The sequence below is a fragment of the Fusarium verticillioides genome, chromosome 7 (assembly GCF_000149555.1).
Source record: "Fusarium verticillioides 7600 chromosome 7, whole genome shotgun sequence".
Taxonomy (NCBI): Eukaryota; Fungi; Ascomycota; class Sordariomycetes; order Hypocreales; family Nectriaceae; genus Fusarium; species Fusarium verticillioides.
Genome location: NC_031681.1, coordinates 3,174,363 through 3,188,806, shown reverse-complemented (window position 1 = coordinate 3,188,806; position 14,444 = coordinate 3,174,363). Strand labels below are relative to the sequence as shown.

Genomic DNA, 14,444 nt, shown 5'->3' with positions numbered 1-14,444 from the left:
GATAAAGAAATAAAAGTTTAGTAGGCTACTTTGCTGTGTTCGTTGAGGATAATAAATAAAATATCTACTGCTTATAGCATAACGATCCCTGACTATACATTTTTGCTCTAGTTATAGCACTAAGCATATTAGGCCCGGTGAAGGTAAGATCCGAGCGCGGATATCAGTCAGTGATTATAGTTACAGGGCGTTTAAGACTAGTAATTCTGAAACACGTCAGGGAGGATTTACAATGATCTTAACTTTTTTCAACAGCTTCCTAATATGTCATTACGCAGAATGACTTCTCTATTATGGGAAATCATCACGGGGGTATAGCCCTCTAGGTTTCTTCTTTACTAGATATAGCTATAGCAATAAGGACATTTCTATTTTATAAGGTACTGTTTTTCCAAGAAGGCTAGAATACAGATTGAAACAAAGCCACAAGGTGCCTGGCAAGGTTTAACTCTAGATAACAGCTGCTTAAAACACGCTTCTGAAGACACCCTTTTTAATATAAAGCCAAGGCACCGGGTCAAATTCATTCTTACTACCTAAGACATATCTAGGCCTTACTTGCAGCAATAAATAGAGACTATAATTGGCTGTTAGAGTTATAGTAGCAATCCGCTATTTCCTAACAAGAAGATCACATGCCGCGACTACTGTAGCTGAAAATGTTTATGCAGTGCATTATTTACTAACTCTATTTAGTTTAGGCGGTTTCTTTTCCCTCTGTCTGATCTATATATGCAAACTCTATTTGGCGCCATTCAATATCAGAGGGTTGAACGTCCCAGGATCTTTCTAGTAGCCGTGCGTCACGCCATCAGTCTGTAAGTGGTCAATTTAGTAAAGGCGTTCCTGGGCAAGTAAAACTTTGCCCTCACGGAGAGTATTCCAACCGAGCCATTCAACCACATTAAGAGGAACACAGACTTGACTCGTTACACTTCTGCCTCAGCAATATGGTTTGTCACTTATGACAGTACCAGTGTTTCAGCCACTAAAGAAGATACTAGACAGAATCGTAGCATCGCCGTTAGTTTAGGCCTCTAATGATAATTTTATTGCAATTGGCGCGTGGTATAAAATTATACAGTCCCTGCTGTATTCCTGGGTCGCCTCAGCTCTTTCCAGAAATCATGGCAAATTCAGTATCGAACCAGGACGAACCGTTGAACTACCCTGTACCATTCGGCTCATTCCGGATGATCAGGCACGGACGTGTTTCTGAATGATTCACGCGAGCGATTTTGACAAGCGATTAAGGAAAGCCATAATCCTGACAATTTCAAACATATCAAGTCAGGATATTATGACGCAATACTTGATTGAAGTTCTAGTTTTTGGAACAGGGGTTTAGGCAAGTTGTTTCATCTGTTAATATTATAAGTAATATATAGCCCTAGGTATCCCCCTGTTAATAATTAAGAACTGCATTTATTGATAAGGAACCTTTTTAAAACCTTACTAATAAATAAAACCTGCATGTCGGTATTAACTCGATTATATGTCATCGGCCGATTGAGCCGGCTATGAACTCCCTATACCTATAAACATTTAGCCGCGACAGGGGCTAATAAGAGTCATCGGGCCGACAATAGACTACAATTTATTACTATTTTAATTAATCTTACCATGTGGCTCATACGTCAAAGCAGCGATCATAAGTGGTTTTGCCGAAGATTGCGTGTGTAAGTTAACGGATCTGTCGAGAGATTATAATACGAGAGGGTCCTAAATCTTAAGAAGACTGGGTAGAATAATCGTAAGGAGGACTAAGCCCAGTCTTTCGAGCCATGATCTTGTTTAACGTATAGTAACTTCGAATCTATTGTCTACTTAAGCTAGCTTTATATAATAACTTAGAGCCGGTAGTTGATACCAGTGCAAGTTCCTACTATGTAATCAGCTGTGACGCGAGACCCATGGTGTAATGACTACTGGAATATGCTATAGCCTCGATGCGTGGAGATTTGCGGCTCCGTTAGAAGTCCCGACTGGGCGTCCGTTATTCATTCAAGTCTCATGATCTCGACACACATCTCTAAACAACACGTCTCACAAATACAATCTAGACGCCAATGCCCTTTTTCTGGTCTACCCTTTTCCTTTACTCCCTGCCCAGCTCCATTCTAGGATAAAGAAAACAGGATAGGGCTATACGGCGGGCACTTATCACCATCGAATTCGGCCAACTTAAGTTCACTGTTTCTCAGGTCCTGAAAATCCCATTGTTGTTGAGTTGATACTTCACAGTGCAGGAAATGCTGCAAGATGCCCCCGGAGACACCTATGATATCTGCCACAGGCTGCAGCTATAGCAACCCAAAGTTGACTTCACTTCAACGACTGGGGCCATGGTTGGTGACTACTCTGATAAGAGCTCCCCAATGTATTCAAACGGGTGCAACAGTCCTTGTACCCATTCAAAGAAGACCGCCATATCTTGGTCAACCTAGTCTCACGAACTCTCAATTGCGACCCTGGGCGTTTCGAGAGTGTATGAAGCATATGCCTCAGGTGACTACTTAGTATATTGAGACTTTGGCTATAAGCAAGTGCTTTATTTGCAAATAGTGAGCAATAGAAACAAGACACTTGGGCTCTGAGAAGTTTGAGACGATTACTCCCCCATTCAAAGCGCCATGCCCCCAATCACACTAATGGACATATCGGACCTAGAGGGAAAGACGATCAATCCATGCTAGATTTAGTGCCGGACCTCCAGGAGGTAAAAATCAACAGTAATGTAGTAAAGTTAAATTCTAAAGAGAATAAAGTTCGTCGTTCCGTTGCTAATGAAGAAGGTAGTGCCAGCTTATGCGATCACATAATCTGGGGAAATACACCCACGAATGAAAAAAATCACCGACGTGCCTTATTGCCGAAATCTTTGGGGGAACCTACACTGACTAGTGCAATTGAGGAATTGAATTGCATCTCCCACTTTACGAGTGCAGCAGTTTTACTTATTCGAAAAGTCGTTTGAGAAACAGCTGGAATGTGCCGGGCATCCGAGATGGTTCAGATTCCAGACTCAATGGTGAAACATGACAGCCAGACGGGTTTGTTCTGGAAAAATGCAGTCCACCAATTGACTAGACTTTTTGTGGCGTCGATGTTGGTGTTTCAATCTTAACCCCGGTAGATTGGGGGCCATGTGGAGCACTCTGCTAATTCCCGAACCATCGCGATCCCTAATCAAGATGCAGGGCCGATGAAGATGTAAACACGGGCCACGGTTACGGCTGAACGGCATCTATCCGCGCATACTTCATGATTCAAGCTTCAAATACGCGCTTCAGATATAGTTAGGGAATGCACTTTGTATATAAGAGAGCCGCACGCTCTTGGCATCGTCTATCTTGTTCTTGGCGTCAGCATTACATTCAGCAGTATACTTCAATTCGTATATACACTTTCTCAAAACTTCCATTCTTTTAAACATTACATTCATTAAACATGTTCTCTTCAACTGTCCTTCTCAGCGGCCTGGTCGCCTCTGTCCTCGCAGCCCCAGCTCTTGAGCCTCGTGCCAGCTGCACTTTCACCGATGCCGCTACTGCCATTAAGAACAAGGCTGGCTGCTCTACTATCATCCTCAACAACATTGCCGTTCCTGCCAAGACCACTCTCGACTTGACCAAGCTCAATGATGGCACTCACGTCATCTTCCAGGGCAAGACAACTTTCGGCTATGCCGAATGGGAGGGCCCTCTCATCTCCTTCACCGGCAACAACCTTCTGATCGAGGGCGCTTCTGGACACTCCATCGACTGCGAGGGTAAGAGATGGTGGGACGGTAAGGGCAGCAACGGCGGCAAGACAAAGCCCAAGTTCTTCAGCGCCCACTCCCTCAAGAACTCCAACATCAAGAACTTGAACGTTCTCAACACTCCTGTCCAGGCTTTCAGCATCAACAGCGTTACCAACCTGGGCGTTTATGGCGTTCACATGGACAACTCTCTCGGCGATTCTCTTGGTGGACACAACACCGATGCCTTCGACGTTGGCTCCTCTACCGGCGTGTACATCTCCGGAGCTGTCGTCAAGAACCAGGACGATTGCCTCGCCATCAACTCCGGCACCAACATCACCTTCACTGGCGGTAACTGCAGTGGTGGCCACGGCCTCTCCATCGGATCCGTCGGTGGACGCTCTGACAACACCGTCAAGACCGTCCGCATCCTCAACTCTGCCATCTCCAACTCCGACAACGGCGTCCGCATCAAGACCGTTTCTGGCGCTACCGGTTCCGTTTCTGACGTCAAGTACGACACCATCACTCTCTCCAACATCGCCAAGTACGGTATCGTCATTGAGCAGGATTACGAGAACGGTTCTCCCACTGGAACCCCTACTGCTGGTGTCCCCATCACCGATGTCACCATCAACAAGGTCACCGGAACTGTCAAGTCTAGCGGAACTGATGTCTACATCCTTTGCGCCAACTGCAAGAACTGGACCTGGACCAACAACAAGGTCACTGGTGGAAAGACCTCTACCAAGTGCAAGGGTATTCCCTCTGGTGCCTCTTGCTAAGTTTTGAGTCTGAGTGGGGAGAAGTACACCAAAGTTGTGTAGAACATGACATATAGCTGGTACTATCTTCTGTTGTTTCTTCTTTGTATATATAGGCTATTAGTTAATACTATTCTCTGTGATGCACAGATTGACCTTATCCGTTCACGGCATGTGATACAGTCTTGCTTATTTGTTAGTTGACCCGGTCTTTTAAACGTACGATGTAATGAATTAGGGTAGCAGAAGCAGGCGAGTAAACAATCAAAGCTGTTGAGGCGTACACTCGTATCGTGATTGGCTCTCGATCTACAGGCGTCTGTTCTAATACCTCACCATAGCCTAGTCAGCAGGACTGTATCTATTGCCTTTGCCATTACTCCGTACTAAGTCAATGCTCCCCCCAGCTCCCTCTTCTCTTGGTTGTGCAGCTACATCCAATTTATACAAGTGCGTGCAATCTATGACACTGGGACTTTTCTCACTCAGGGTTGCCACAATACGCGAGCCGGGTCCGTGAGTGTGCAATCATGATTGCGTTTGAGGCTCAATTCGCTTGAATCATGAGAGGTAATTGTTATTGGCTATCGCTGGTCCCACAGGATCCTTGGTCCGCGGGGTCGCTATCGCCAGTCAGCGCTAGTATTGGAGATCTCAAGGCCAAAAAACCACCAAGTTTCGTTCTCTTTTGTTGTTAAAATGAGCGAAACTCCCTTAGTTCTGCGCCCAAAGAACGCAGGGTCTGAGTTTGGTAACTTGCCTTACCAGTACATACCACTCAGCGCTGGGCAGATAAGGCTGCTACGCCTCAACGCCGGCCAAGAAGGGGATCAGTTAAATGGCGAGCTCATTGCCAAAAGCTTGGAAGAGCTTCCTCCACGACAAAAATCAGGCACTGCAGCTCAAGTAGATCTGTTAGACCCAGAAAATACGTTTGCTTTGACGCGATCTCCTATGTTTGGGGCGAGTCAACCTTCACAGACACCTTCTTCACCCCCCCAGGGATCCATCCCCATAACAGCATCACTCGCTTCTATTCTACGGCGGCTTCGCGACGAGGAAAAGTCCCATATTTACTGGGCTGATGGCCTTTGCATCAATCAGTCAGATATGGCTGAGAAAGAAGTCCAAGTGTCTCTCATGGGCATCATTTACAGCTCTGCCATAAAGGTTCTGTGCCATATTGGCGAAGAAACAGAGAACTCCACCATTATACTAGACGCCATGGAGCGCTATTGGAAACGAAACATCCGTCGCGGACTTGTGTTGGGTCAGGGGGACTCCCTTATGCTCTCCGGAGAGTCAGCCGCAAAGCTCTTGGATATCCCATACCCGACAGATGAGGAGGCAGATGCTATTGAAGATGTTAAAGGAGGCGAATGGCCTGCGAGGTATCTTGAATTCATCTCCGCGCCATGGTTTCACCGTCTTTGGGTCGTGCAAGAGTTTGTCCTTGGACGTCATGTACTCATGATCGTAGGGCGTCGACACATACCTTGGGGGCGGCTCTGGGTAGGCACTTTATGGTTCAAAGGAGTCAAATGGCCATGGGACCCTGTAAAGTTCACCAACGAGGACCTAGTAAGCCTTTTCACATCATACAACTCCATGTGTCTCGTTCGTTCAACTCGACTCATCGATCTCAACACGTCACATGGCCGTGAGTTTAACGACATTGCCCAAGCGCTCCTTAATGGACTCGAGATGAATCAAGTAAGTTTGTCAGTAAGCATGGTGCTCTTTTCCTCCCACGGCTGCAGTGTGCCGCGAGACCGCTATTTTGGTATTCTCGGCATGGTGGTTGAGCACGACAAAGAGAAAGCACTCAGTCTTCGGCCTGATTATACTTGCCCGATGAGGGACATAACAATGCGATTCTGGAAATATGCATTGCAGACCCATGCAGGAGGATCGCTCCTGCTTTGCGCTGGTCTACCTGGTCGTGCCGAAGAATACCCTTCTTGGATACGAGATCTTTCTGCACCAAAACCGATGAAGCATGTCTGGATGGGGCGTCCGGTATGTACTCCAGGGCATGCGGCAGGGGGGCCAGCAGACACGTGGTCTATATGCTTCAGTAAAGATGATAATGATCAGTGTTTTGTCCAAGGTTTCCATATCGACGATATTACAGACATGTCGCCCAATGGGGCTTCTGATCCTTTCAACTTGGTTGCACTGGCTCTCTGGATTCAAGAAGCGTTCAACTTCTTCACCGGGCCTGAATCGTCAGTCGGTGACTTAGATCCACTTCATCCTCTAACTTCTGATCCTGTTCGCGAAGCGGCTCTGAAGGTAATGCTGGATTACAACGAACAAGACACCATGAGCCCCGATGACAAAGAATTCAAGGCCTTGTTGCGTATGGGATTGTCCTTGCCTTCCGTCGCCTTCTCCAAAGATGCTGAGAACAAAACGACGGGAGAAGATGCGGAGGAAACAGAGGCCACCGAGGAAGAGACCATAATGGGGAGGATCATTTCTGGATTCCAAGATGAAAGATCCACTTTATGGGAGCTATGCTTTCGAATACACAAGGTAAGGGGATTGGGCTTTTATAAAACCAAGAAGGGTCTCTTTGCTCTGTTGCCAAAGTTCACCCGTCCTGGGGACCCTATTTGCATTATCAAGGGATGCGGTCTACCTCTTGTACTACGGCGGAGTGTAACCCATCATGATTCATATGAGCTGGTTGGAGGTGGCTATGTGTATGGGGTTATGAACGGGGAGATGCTGGAAAAGCCTGACTTCAGGTGGCAAGAAGTCTCTCTTAGATAGAACTACCTTGTGTATTGATGGATATTAAGCCAGTGTGATAGTATATGTTTGTCCTGACGTGGTCTCAACCTCGTCTACCCCCTTTCCATCGATCTCAAAGCTCGAACCACCCGCGACTCTTACTTTGAGAGTATTTCCTAGTCTGGATTTGACTTTAGCTTGTGGCAAGGGCAAGAAGAACATAGAAGAAGAAGATATGCATTGTAGATTGAGAGTCATGCATGATCAGTTTGTGTTGGTTATGTTTTACGTGGTAGTGAAGAGGAGTCTAGCACTTAAATAATACCCGGCAAACCCCCTTGTCCCCAAGGAAATTGGGGGTAGAACGTGAATCATTATCACAAGATGTATTCATGCGCAATGATCCAATATGATGCAAGACTATATAAGACAAGATCAACAGCAGTCCTTGTTCAATGTCAACTAACAGGCTTGATTCACGAGGCTAATGCAGCTGGAATATGTCAAAACTGGAAAATAGCTGACGGCTTTTTCATGTCGGAAATCGACAAGTTTAATCAATTGATCCGTGCCATGGCGAGCCGGCGTGCATTATGATTGAATGTGGAGGTGATCTAAAGTAATCCTTGTTGTATAATGCCCGATAGATGCATTCTCCGCTACTCACTCGTCATGGAATACGAGGAACTAGCCGTCGGAATTGCTGGCTTGGTAGAATTTTCCGAGACCGTACGTCGTTCAAATGCCCGAGACGCCTACCTGTTACACACGAAGTAATGGGATCCGAGAGCCCCGTTGCCTTGTAACATATAGGCGTGGATATCGATAATAGCCTTATGTCAATTGCCATATTTCTGTCGAGTGTCGGTCTGACATGAAATCATGCTTGCCATAAACGCCATTGTTCAGTGCGGCTATGATACGGCTCCAGGGATAAGCATCTGCACGGCGATTAGATTATAGTGTTGAGGGGGAGTCAGGCCTTGAACCCGAACTTTTTGTGTTTCTTATCTTTCTAGCCTAAAGCTGAGTTTAAAGGTAGTAGTTATCTATGTGAATTAGGTAGAATGGTAATATTACTGCCCTCAGGACTTTGCTAGTATCTGTTCTTGGAAATAGTTCTCTAATAGATCTGACCTCCGGACTTGCTAGTATCTATTCTGAAATAGCTCTTTGATACATCTGGATAGACGTGGCCTGCATCCTGCTCGGATAGATGCCCTGGGTATAATTCTCGGAGCTCAGCAAGAGTCGTAGGAAGAGATATCTGAGACTGTGGCAAAATGGTTTCCTTCGACTCGGCAATACCATTAACGTCCGAATTTGCCAGTACCTGGCCCTTCTCGGCCGTCTTAGCAGCCCAGCGCCGCATGACTTCGGCAAGTTTATCTGGCGGTAGAGCTGAGACTATATCTCGCTGCTCCGGGAGCATTGAGTCCAACAATCTTTTCCTGTTTTGATGCCGTAGATTGTTCAATGCGCCTTGGTGCATGGAGTTCCGAGGTACTTGTCGATTTATCGCTTCTTCATTTTCAAAATACGCAACGAGGGCTGGGGGTAACTGAGATTTAATCTTGGCCGTCATTACGAAACCTTTCGATCCTGCTGATGGTACCGGTACCTCTCTGATAACCTTTCTTCTTGTGTTCACCGCTTGAAAATCGTGACATTTTCTCCGATGTCGTTGCAGAGCCTCGATGTTTGTAAATGGCGGATAGAAGCACCCCTGCTCTTCACATAAAATCCTACGGTGTGAGGATTCATGGGTAGCCAGAAGGGAGTGAGTCTCGAACCCCTCTACTGAGCGCGGACACGAAGGCAGACGACAAGTAAATGCGGAGGTTCGAAATTCTTGTCTAAATCTTTCGAGATCATGCAAGCTGACTCCCGCGCAAACTGGCAACGATAACAACTGTTGTATGGTTCGTTGGTAATTATTCAGTAGTGACTTGAGGCTTGTCACTTCAACTAAGTCACTAACCGAGTCTATAGCGATATTAGCAAATATTATCTCAGCCTCCTTAGATGCACGTACAATCTGCCGACGATGGTTCTTCCAGATATTGGTTCCGCTCTTCTTCCAATATTCGTTGAACTACTACACCTAATGATTTGTCCACAAAGTAAACTGCCGCTAGTCGTGGGTCAAGACAAGCCGGCGTCGCAATATCCGCGCTGTGACAGGTATCAGACCCTGGATTGAACCTGTCACAGAGCTCGCGGCATAAGGTCCAGAACTTGGATCGATAATTTGTCTCGGGAGTATTGCAGTTATCAATCACATAATGCACCCAATATTGGCTGGCATAAGTGTGGAAGGCATGAATGCCACGAAGAACCCTGAGTTGCCGCTCATGTTCAGGATAATTTAGCGTGAATATTTGCAAACCAGAGACAAGGCACGCTGCAATTGCTTGCCCATGTGACCTGATGCTGCTAGACTCATCAATAGTCATTATGCTGTCACTGCTCTCCAGGTAGCTGCAGATATCAGCATCAATAACCAGATAAGGTCAATCAAAAGACCTACTCTCTCACAGAAACATGGATAAAAACGAATGTTGAGTCGCATCGCTCTTCTATCAATGGTCTGCACCTGTCGAACAAATATTGAGGCGCTAGTTCGCTAGTATCCGGGTTTCCGGAGCTGAAAGCCAATGCAGATCGGAACTCAGCCTTTCGAAGTGGTCTCTTCGCAAATGCGATCCACTCCAGAATCAGTTTTATGCGCTCCCGAGACCGCTCGTCAAAATGACTAGTTACCTGTGTCAAGATCTTCTCGTAACTATAGTATCTGTCAGTCTCTTATCACCAGAACATTAAAACCATTCTTACAATTGCTGTAGTGCTCGAGGTAAGGCTTCAGGGGCTGACAAAACCTCCTCTCGCTGCAAAAACATGTTGTTTGCCAAGTAATCCAATACGAGTCGGGCCCAGAGAAACATCCCTAAGAGACGTCAGTCTAGGCTCCAAGAACATACCAGGGCCAGGGATTACCTTCTGCCCTTTTCGCGATACGACAACTCAGGTCAGAGATATCGTCAGGAGTCACTTGTAGTTGAGAAAGCTCCAGTTCGATGAGAGAAAGCCTGTGTGATGCATACGCTTCGATAGCCTTTTCGAGGTGCTTGTTTTCATTAGAAAGGCACACTGTTTGCGATTGCTTTGCCGTTTTCGTGATAGCAGGAGAAGAGTGACTGGAGAGCAGTACTTTGCAAATAGTCGAACCGGATGAAAAAGCGGCAGATACCATCCGCTTCATGAGCTTGGTGACTTTAGACTGTGTTGCTTGATCGCATTCGTCCAGTCCATCTATGACGATGTGGATGTATCTAGTGCGTGACGGATCAAGTGATGAGGCACGTACTGAATCTAAAATCAGTGCTTCGATGATTTTAGAGCCGGGGACTTTGCTTTTGCGCAGTAACATATCATACACATAATCGATGAGGTCTTTGTCGGAACGAATGAGCTGCAGAAGAAGACTCTTCAATAGCTTGTCATAATCCATGGACTCTTCGTAAGCATATGTGCAGAAATGTGACATGGCTAATGATTGTTGAGATGCCTGGAGGAACTGGACAATCTGCGTGGCCAGCACACTCTTCCCACTTCCTGGACGCCCGTGAAGCAGGATGAACGTGGAAGAGGGGTGACATCTTAACCAACCTTGTATCTCAGACTGGTTCAAGATCCAGCTGCTCGTCCCGACACTTTCAACTGCCTCCGTAGCAATGGCATCGAAGATTTTGGCGTTTATAGATTCATCCACCTTGAGATAACTGGTGATTGCTAGGTATTGTCTTGTGACCTCTTCGGTTTCTTCCTTAGCCATTCTGTCCATTTGTTCTTGTCTCAAGGTTTCCATCTTTTGCATAAATTTATTCCTCCACTCTTTTGATTCGGCAATGTTAGTTGCAGCAGCCATCTTGTCAACTAGCTTTTCATTAGCTTTCAAGTCTTGAATAATACCTTCGAAACGCCGTTGGAACCGCCCCCACGACGTAAGAAATAGTAGTCGCCAGGCTCACGAAGTTAGCTAGTGGTTTGATTCGCTATTCGTTCTAATAGAAAACTCACAACCACGGTGAAGAAACTTATATGCTTCTTTATGAAATTCAAGAATATCGGAATAAAACCCTGCGAGAGTCTGCTGCACATCTTTATCGCTATAGAATGCGTGGTTGAGCTTCTGAAACCTTTTTAATGGTTCGGCAATTTGACCATAGACCTTGATAATTTTCTCAAAGGCCTCGACGTAGTCGGAGGAGATCTAACAAGTTATTAACATCTTGACATACACAACCACAAAGCTTACCTTGAGGACAAGCTTGATTGGGGCCCATATCCACGGCATATATGGAGTTCCGTTGCATAAGACCTCAATGGTTTTCGAGTAGTACTCCAAACCCTTGAAAAGAGGCTCAAGTCGTCTCATATTGCGAAGTGATTGGCGAGCCGCAAGTTCATCTTCGACCAGATGCGCTGCTTTCCGTACATCGTCAAGAGTTGTATCCTGGAGGGTTATGCGATCGCTGACTGATACTGTCCTTTCTAGATCTTTGAATGCCTTTTCAATAGTGCGTCGGGCATCCAAATTAATCGCAGGAGCAAGCGGCATGTTCGGGTCTAGCGGTTTGATAGAACAGTGAACGAGGTTTGAACAGATTATTAGGTATATTAAAAAACAAATATCTAACGATTGATATTACTAGAATCGAGAGTACAGGAACCTTGATAGTAGCAAATACGTTTTGAGGAATGGCATTCACACTCACAAGCCACCGTCAAGTGAGAACTGTTATGAGGCCGTGTAGGGGCTGTGCCGCTGACTGACCTTGTCCCTTGAGTATTTTTGGGGTTGAAAATGACAATTACGCTCTACGTGGCGTTAATCGATTGGTTCTGGATGGTGGCCAGGCCAAGGCCGCTCAATAGCCAACATGGCAGTGCCAACTGCACGAGCCCGCAAGGCAGACTGGCCAGAGCCCAGCGGCTAATTGATTCGCATAAGGCAGCAATATGCAACAGCCCCATGGTCACGATAAAACTTCCAGAATCAACATTGTAGCCTCCGCATTCAACCCTTGGTTTATTGGCATTCTATTTCTCGAGACTCTAGAAATGGCCGATTTCCCACAGCAAGGGCCGTCAACATCCAAAAGGCCCTACAATGAATATTTGACCGATACTATTGCAACACAGCCAAATAATCCTGCCATCCAGCAGCGGGAGGCTAACCCTTTTAACAGCTATCGTGAGTTCCGGGAGTTCGATAGAAGTTTACCCGCCTTGGACTCTGGAACATGTATTGGGCAGCCACAATTCGTGCCCTATGATTTCCGTTATACCCCTCTTCTGGCTTCCTACACTAGCGGCAACCCTCACAACATCTACAGAGGTTATGAATACGATACTCAGCTGCCGTACATTGCCCCAGCGGGCTTTGCCACGCCAGCTTGCATCTTTCCAAGCGACCCAATGCCTGGGATCCTGCAACAATATCATGACAGCCGCCAGGAAGGTGTCTGGACGAATCAGCAAAACTACCAGGCCTTCATAGAACCCTCCCTTGGTCTCGAGGCAACTAGGAATCCCCAGTGTCCTCCCGAGCCAGAACTGGTTTGCTTTGGCATGGTTTGTCTCACAATATAATAATCCTTCCTGCACTAAATCAACGGCAGATCAAAGGTCTATCTGCCAGATGTCGGCCTTCGGTTAACTACTCTCTTTCCGATAGCGTTAAGCTCTTGGATGCTGAGAAATTCATTGGCTCTGACGACACTTCAATAGAAGGGAAGGTCAGCCATGAATTCACCTACTTAACACATGCTCTATTCATTCAGAGTGAGCTTGTGCTCGAAATCAATTGTTCAACTTTGGATAGTCCTTCCAAGTCAGGACCGCAAATCTCTGGAAAGCATATTCCAGGCTATTCGACACAATGTACTTTAGACGTTATTATTTATGGACCTCCAGATCTATCCCAGGATGTCGGCTCCTTCTTCGAAGAATACGACCTCTATCTACAAGATCCGGTAAACTGTAAGCGAAATGTGCGATACCATAACCCCCACAGGTTATCGGTTCATCCGAGTGATGTCAAGCATACATTCGACTTGGGTAATCCAACTGCACCACTGGCCAGTACGATTGATATCAACGATCATTCGGAGCTACTTGACATCATATTTTCGCACCAAGACCTTGCAGAGGCGGCGCAACCGAGATCCATCAGAACACCGTTGAAACCGTAAGTGGCCAAATAACAGCGCTATAACCTCATTAACCTCATACTATATAGCCATCAAAAGCAAGCCTTGACATTTCTACTTCAAAGAGAGTATGGCTGGGCATGGGATGGGTGTCGAACCGACATATGGGAAGTAAGGGATAATGGCCATGAGTCATAGTAAGTTAAGCCATTAGACTCCTATATGAGCATATTAACAACCGCCTCAAGTTTCTACAACACAGTTTCGGGCGCCGTTCAAGTTGAGCAACCACCTCAGTTTTATGGAGGAATTGTCGCTGACCCAATGGGTCTGGGTAAAACACTCAGCATGATCGCACTAGTAGCATGCGATGTCCGTGCGGAGGACATTGAACCTTCTTCACTTCCTGGTGTAGATGTTGAGGTCTCTTCAGGCAAAACTCTGATCATTGTTCCTGCGCCATGTGAGTTCAAGCCATGCAACACGTAAACTTGTGGAATTAGCACTGAATAACTATATAGTGATGGGTTCCTGGGAAGAACAACTTCAGAGGTATGTCACGAGCTAAGGTGGATGACGATTACCCTAACACGACTGCAGACATTGCTTTCCAAATAGTCTACCATGGCGTTGCCACCATAACCAGTCTCGCTTACGAGTGGCTTCAGACCTAGATCAAATAGCAATCGTCTTAACAACATACCACACAGTAATGACAGAATGGAAGAAGGCCAAAGACACAGATCAATCCATCATTTTCAGAACAAAATGGAAAAGGGTCATCCTCGATGAAGGTATATCTAACTCTTACACCCATCTTTGCAGGAAGATATCTGACCCGGAAACAAGCTCACTACATTCGAAAACATCAACTCGCAACTCTCTCGCGCCATATGCAGTCTTGATTCTGTGTCCAGGTGGGCTGGTAACAGGACACCCATACAAATAGGCTATCTGACCTCACGGCTTTATTCAAATTCT

The 14,444-nt window shown here is 46.1% G+C and overlaps 5 protein-coding genes across 5 annotated transcripts; 3 read left to right on the top strand and 2 right to left on the bottom strand.

Moving 5' to 3' along the window:
• Positions 1 to 3,450: 3,450 nt before the first annotated feature.
• FVEG_11787 (endopolygalacturonase 1) lies at positions 3,451 to 4,530 on the top strand (the record flags this gene model as incomplete). Its single annotated transcript, XM_018901111.1, has 1 exon — positions 3,451 to 4,530. The coding sequence occupies one exon, from the start codon at positions 3,451 to 3,453 to the stop codon at positions 4,528 to 4,530; it is 1,080 nt and encodes a 359-aa protein (XP_018759523.1).
• Positions 4,531 to 5,208: 678 nt separating this feature from the next.
• On the top strand, positions 5,209 to 7,287 carry FVEG_11786 (hypothetical protein; the record flags this gene model as incomplete). Its single annotated transcript, XM_018901110.1, has 1 exon — positions 5,209 to 7,287. The coding sequence occupies one exon, from the start codon at positions 5,209 to 5,211 to the stop codon at positions 7,285 to 7,287; it is 2,079 nt and encodes a 692-aa protein (XP_018759522.1).
• Positions 7,288 to 8,300: 1,013 nt separating this feature from the next.
• FVEG_17093 (hypothetical protein) lies at positions 8,301 to 9,163 on the bottom strand. Its single transcript, XM_018906360.1, has one exon. The coding sequence runs from the start codon at positions 8,831 to 8,833 to the stop codon at positions 8,372 to 8,374; it is 462 nt and encodes a 153-aa protein (XP_018759521.1). The 5' UTR covers positions 8,834 to 9,163; the 3' UTR covers positions 8,301 to 8,371.
• Positions 9,164 to 9,269: 106 nt separating this feature from the next.
• On the bottom strand, positions 9,270 to 11,869 carry FVEG_11785 (hypothetical protein; the record flags this gene model as incomplete). The annotated part of the gene is made up of 6 exons (XM_018901109.1): positions 9,270 to 9,729; positions 9,779 to 10,033; positions 10,084 to 10,195; positions 10,246 to 11,274; positions 11,329 to 11,521; positions 11,567 to 11,869. The coding sequence occupies 6 exons, from the start codon at positions 11,867 to 11,869 to the stop codon at positions 9,270 to 9,272; spliced, it is 2,352 nt and encodes a 783-aa protein (XP_018759520.1).
• Positions 11,870 to 12,632: 763 nt separating this feature from the next.
• FVEG_11784 (hypothetical protein) lies at positions 12,633 to 14,402 on the top strand. Its single transcript, XM_018901108.1, has 7 exons — positions 12,633 to 12,885; positions 12,933 to 13,501; positions 13,553 to 13,660; positions 13,712 to 13,926; positions 13,985 to 14,015; positions 14,064 to 14,257; positions 14,313 to 14,402. Exons 1-7 carry the CDS (start codon positions 12,730 to 12,732, stop codon positions 14,366 to 14,368), a joined length of 1,329 nt encoding a protein of 442 aa, XP_018759519.1. The 5' UTR covers positions 12,633 to 12,729; the 3' UTR covers positions 14,369 to 14,402.
• Positions 14,403 to 14,444: the final 42 nt, after the last annotated feature.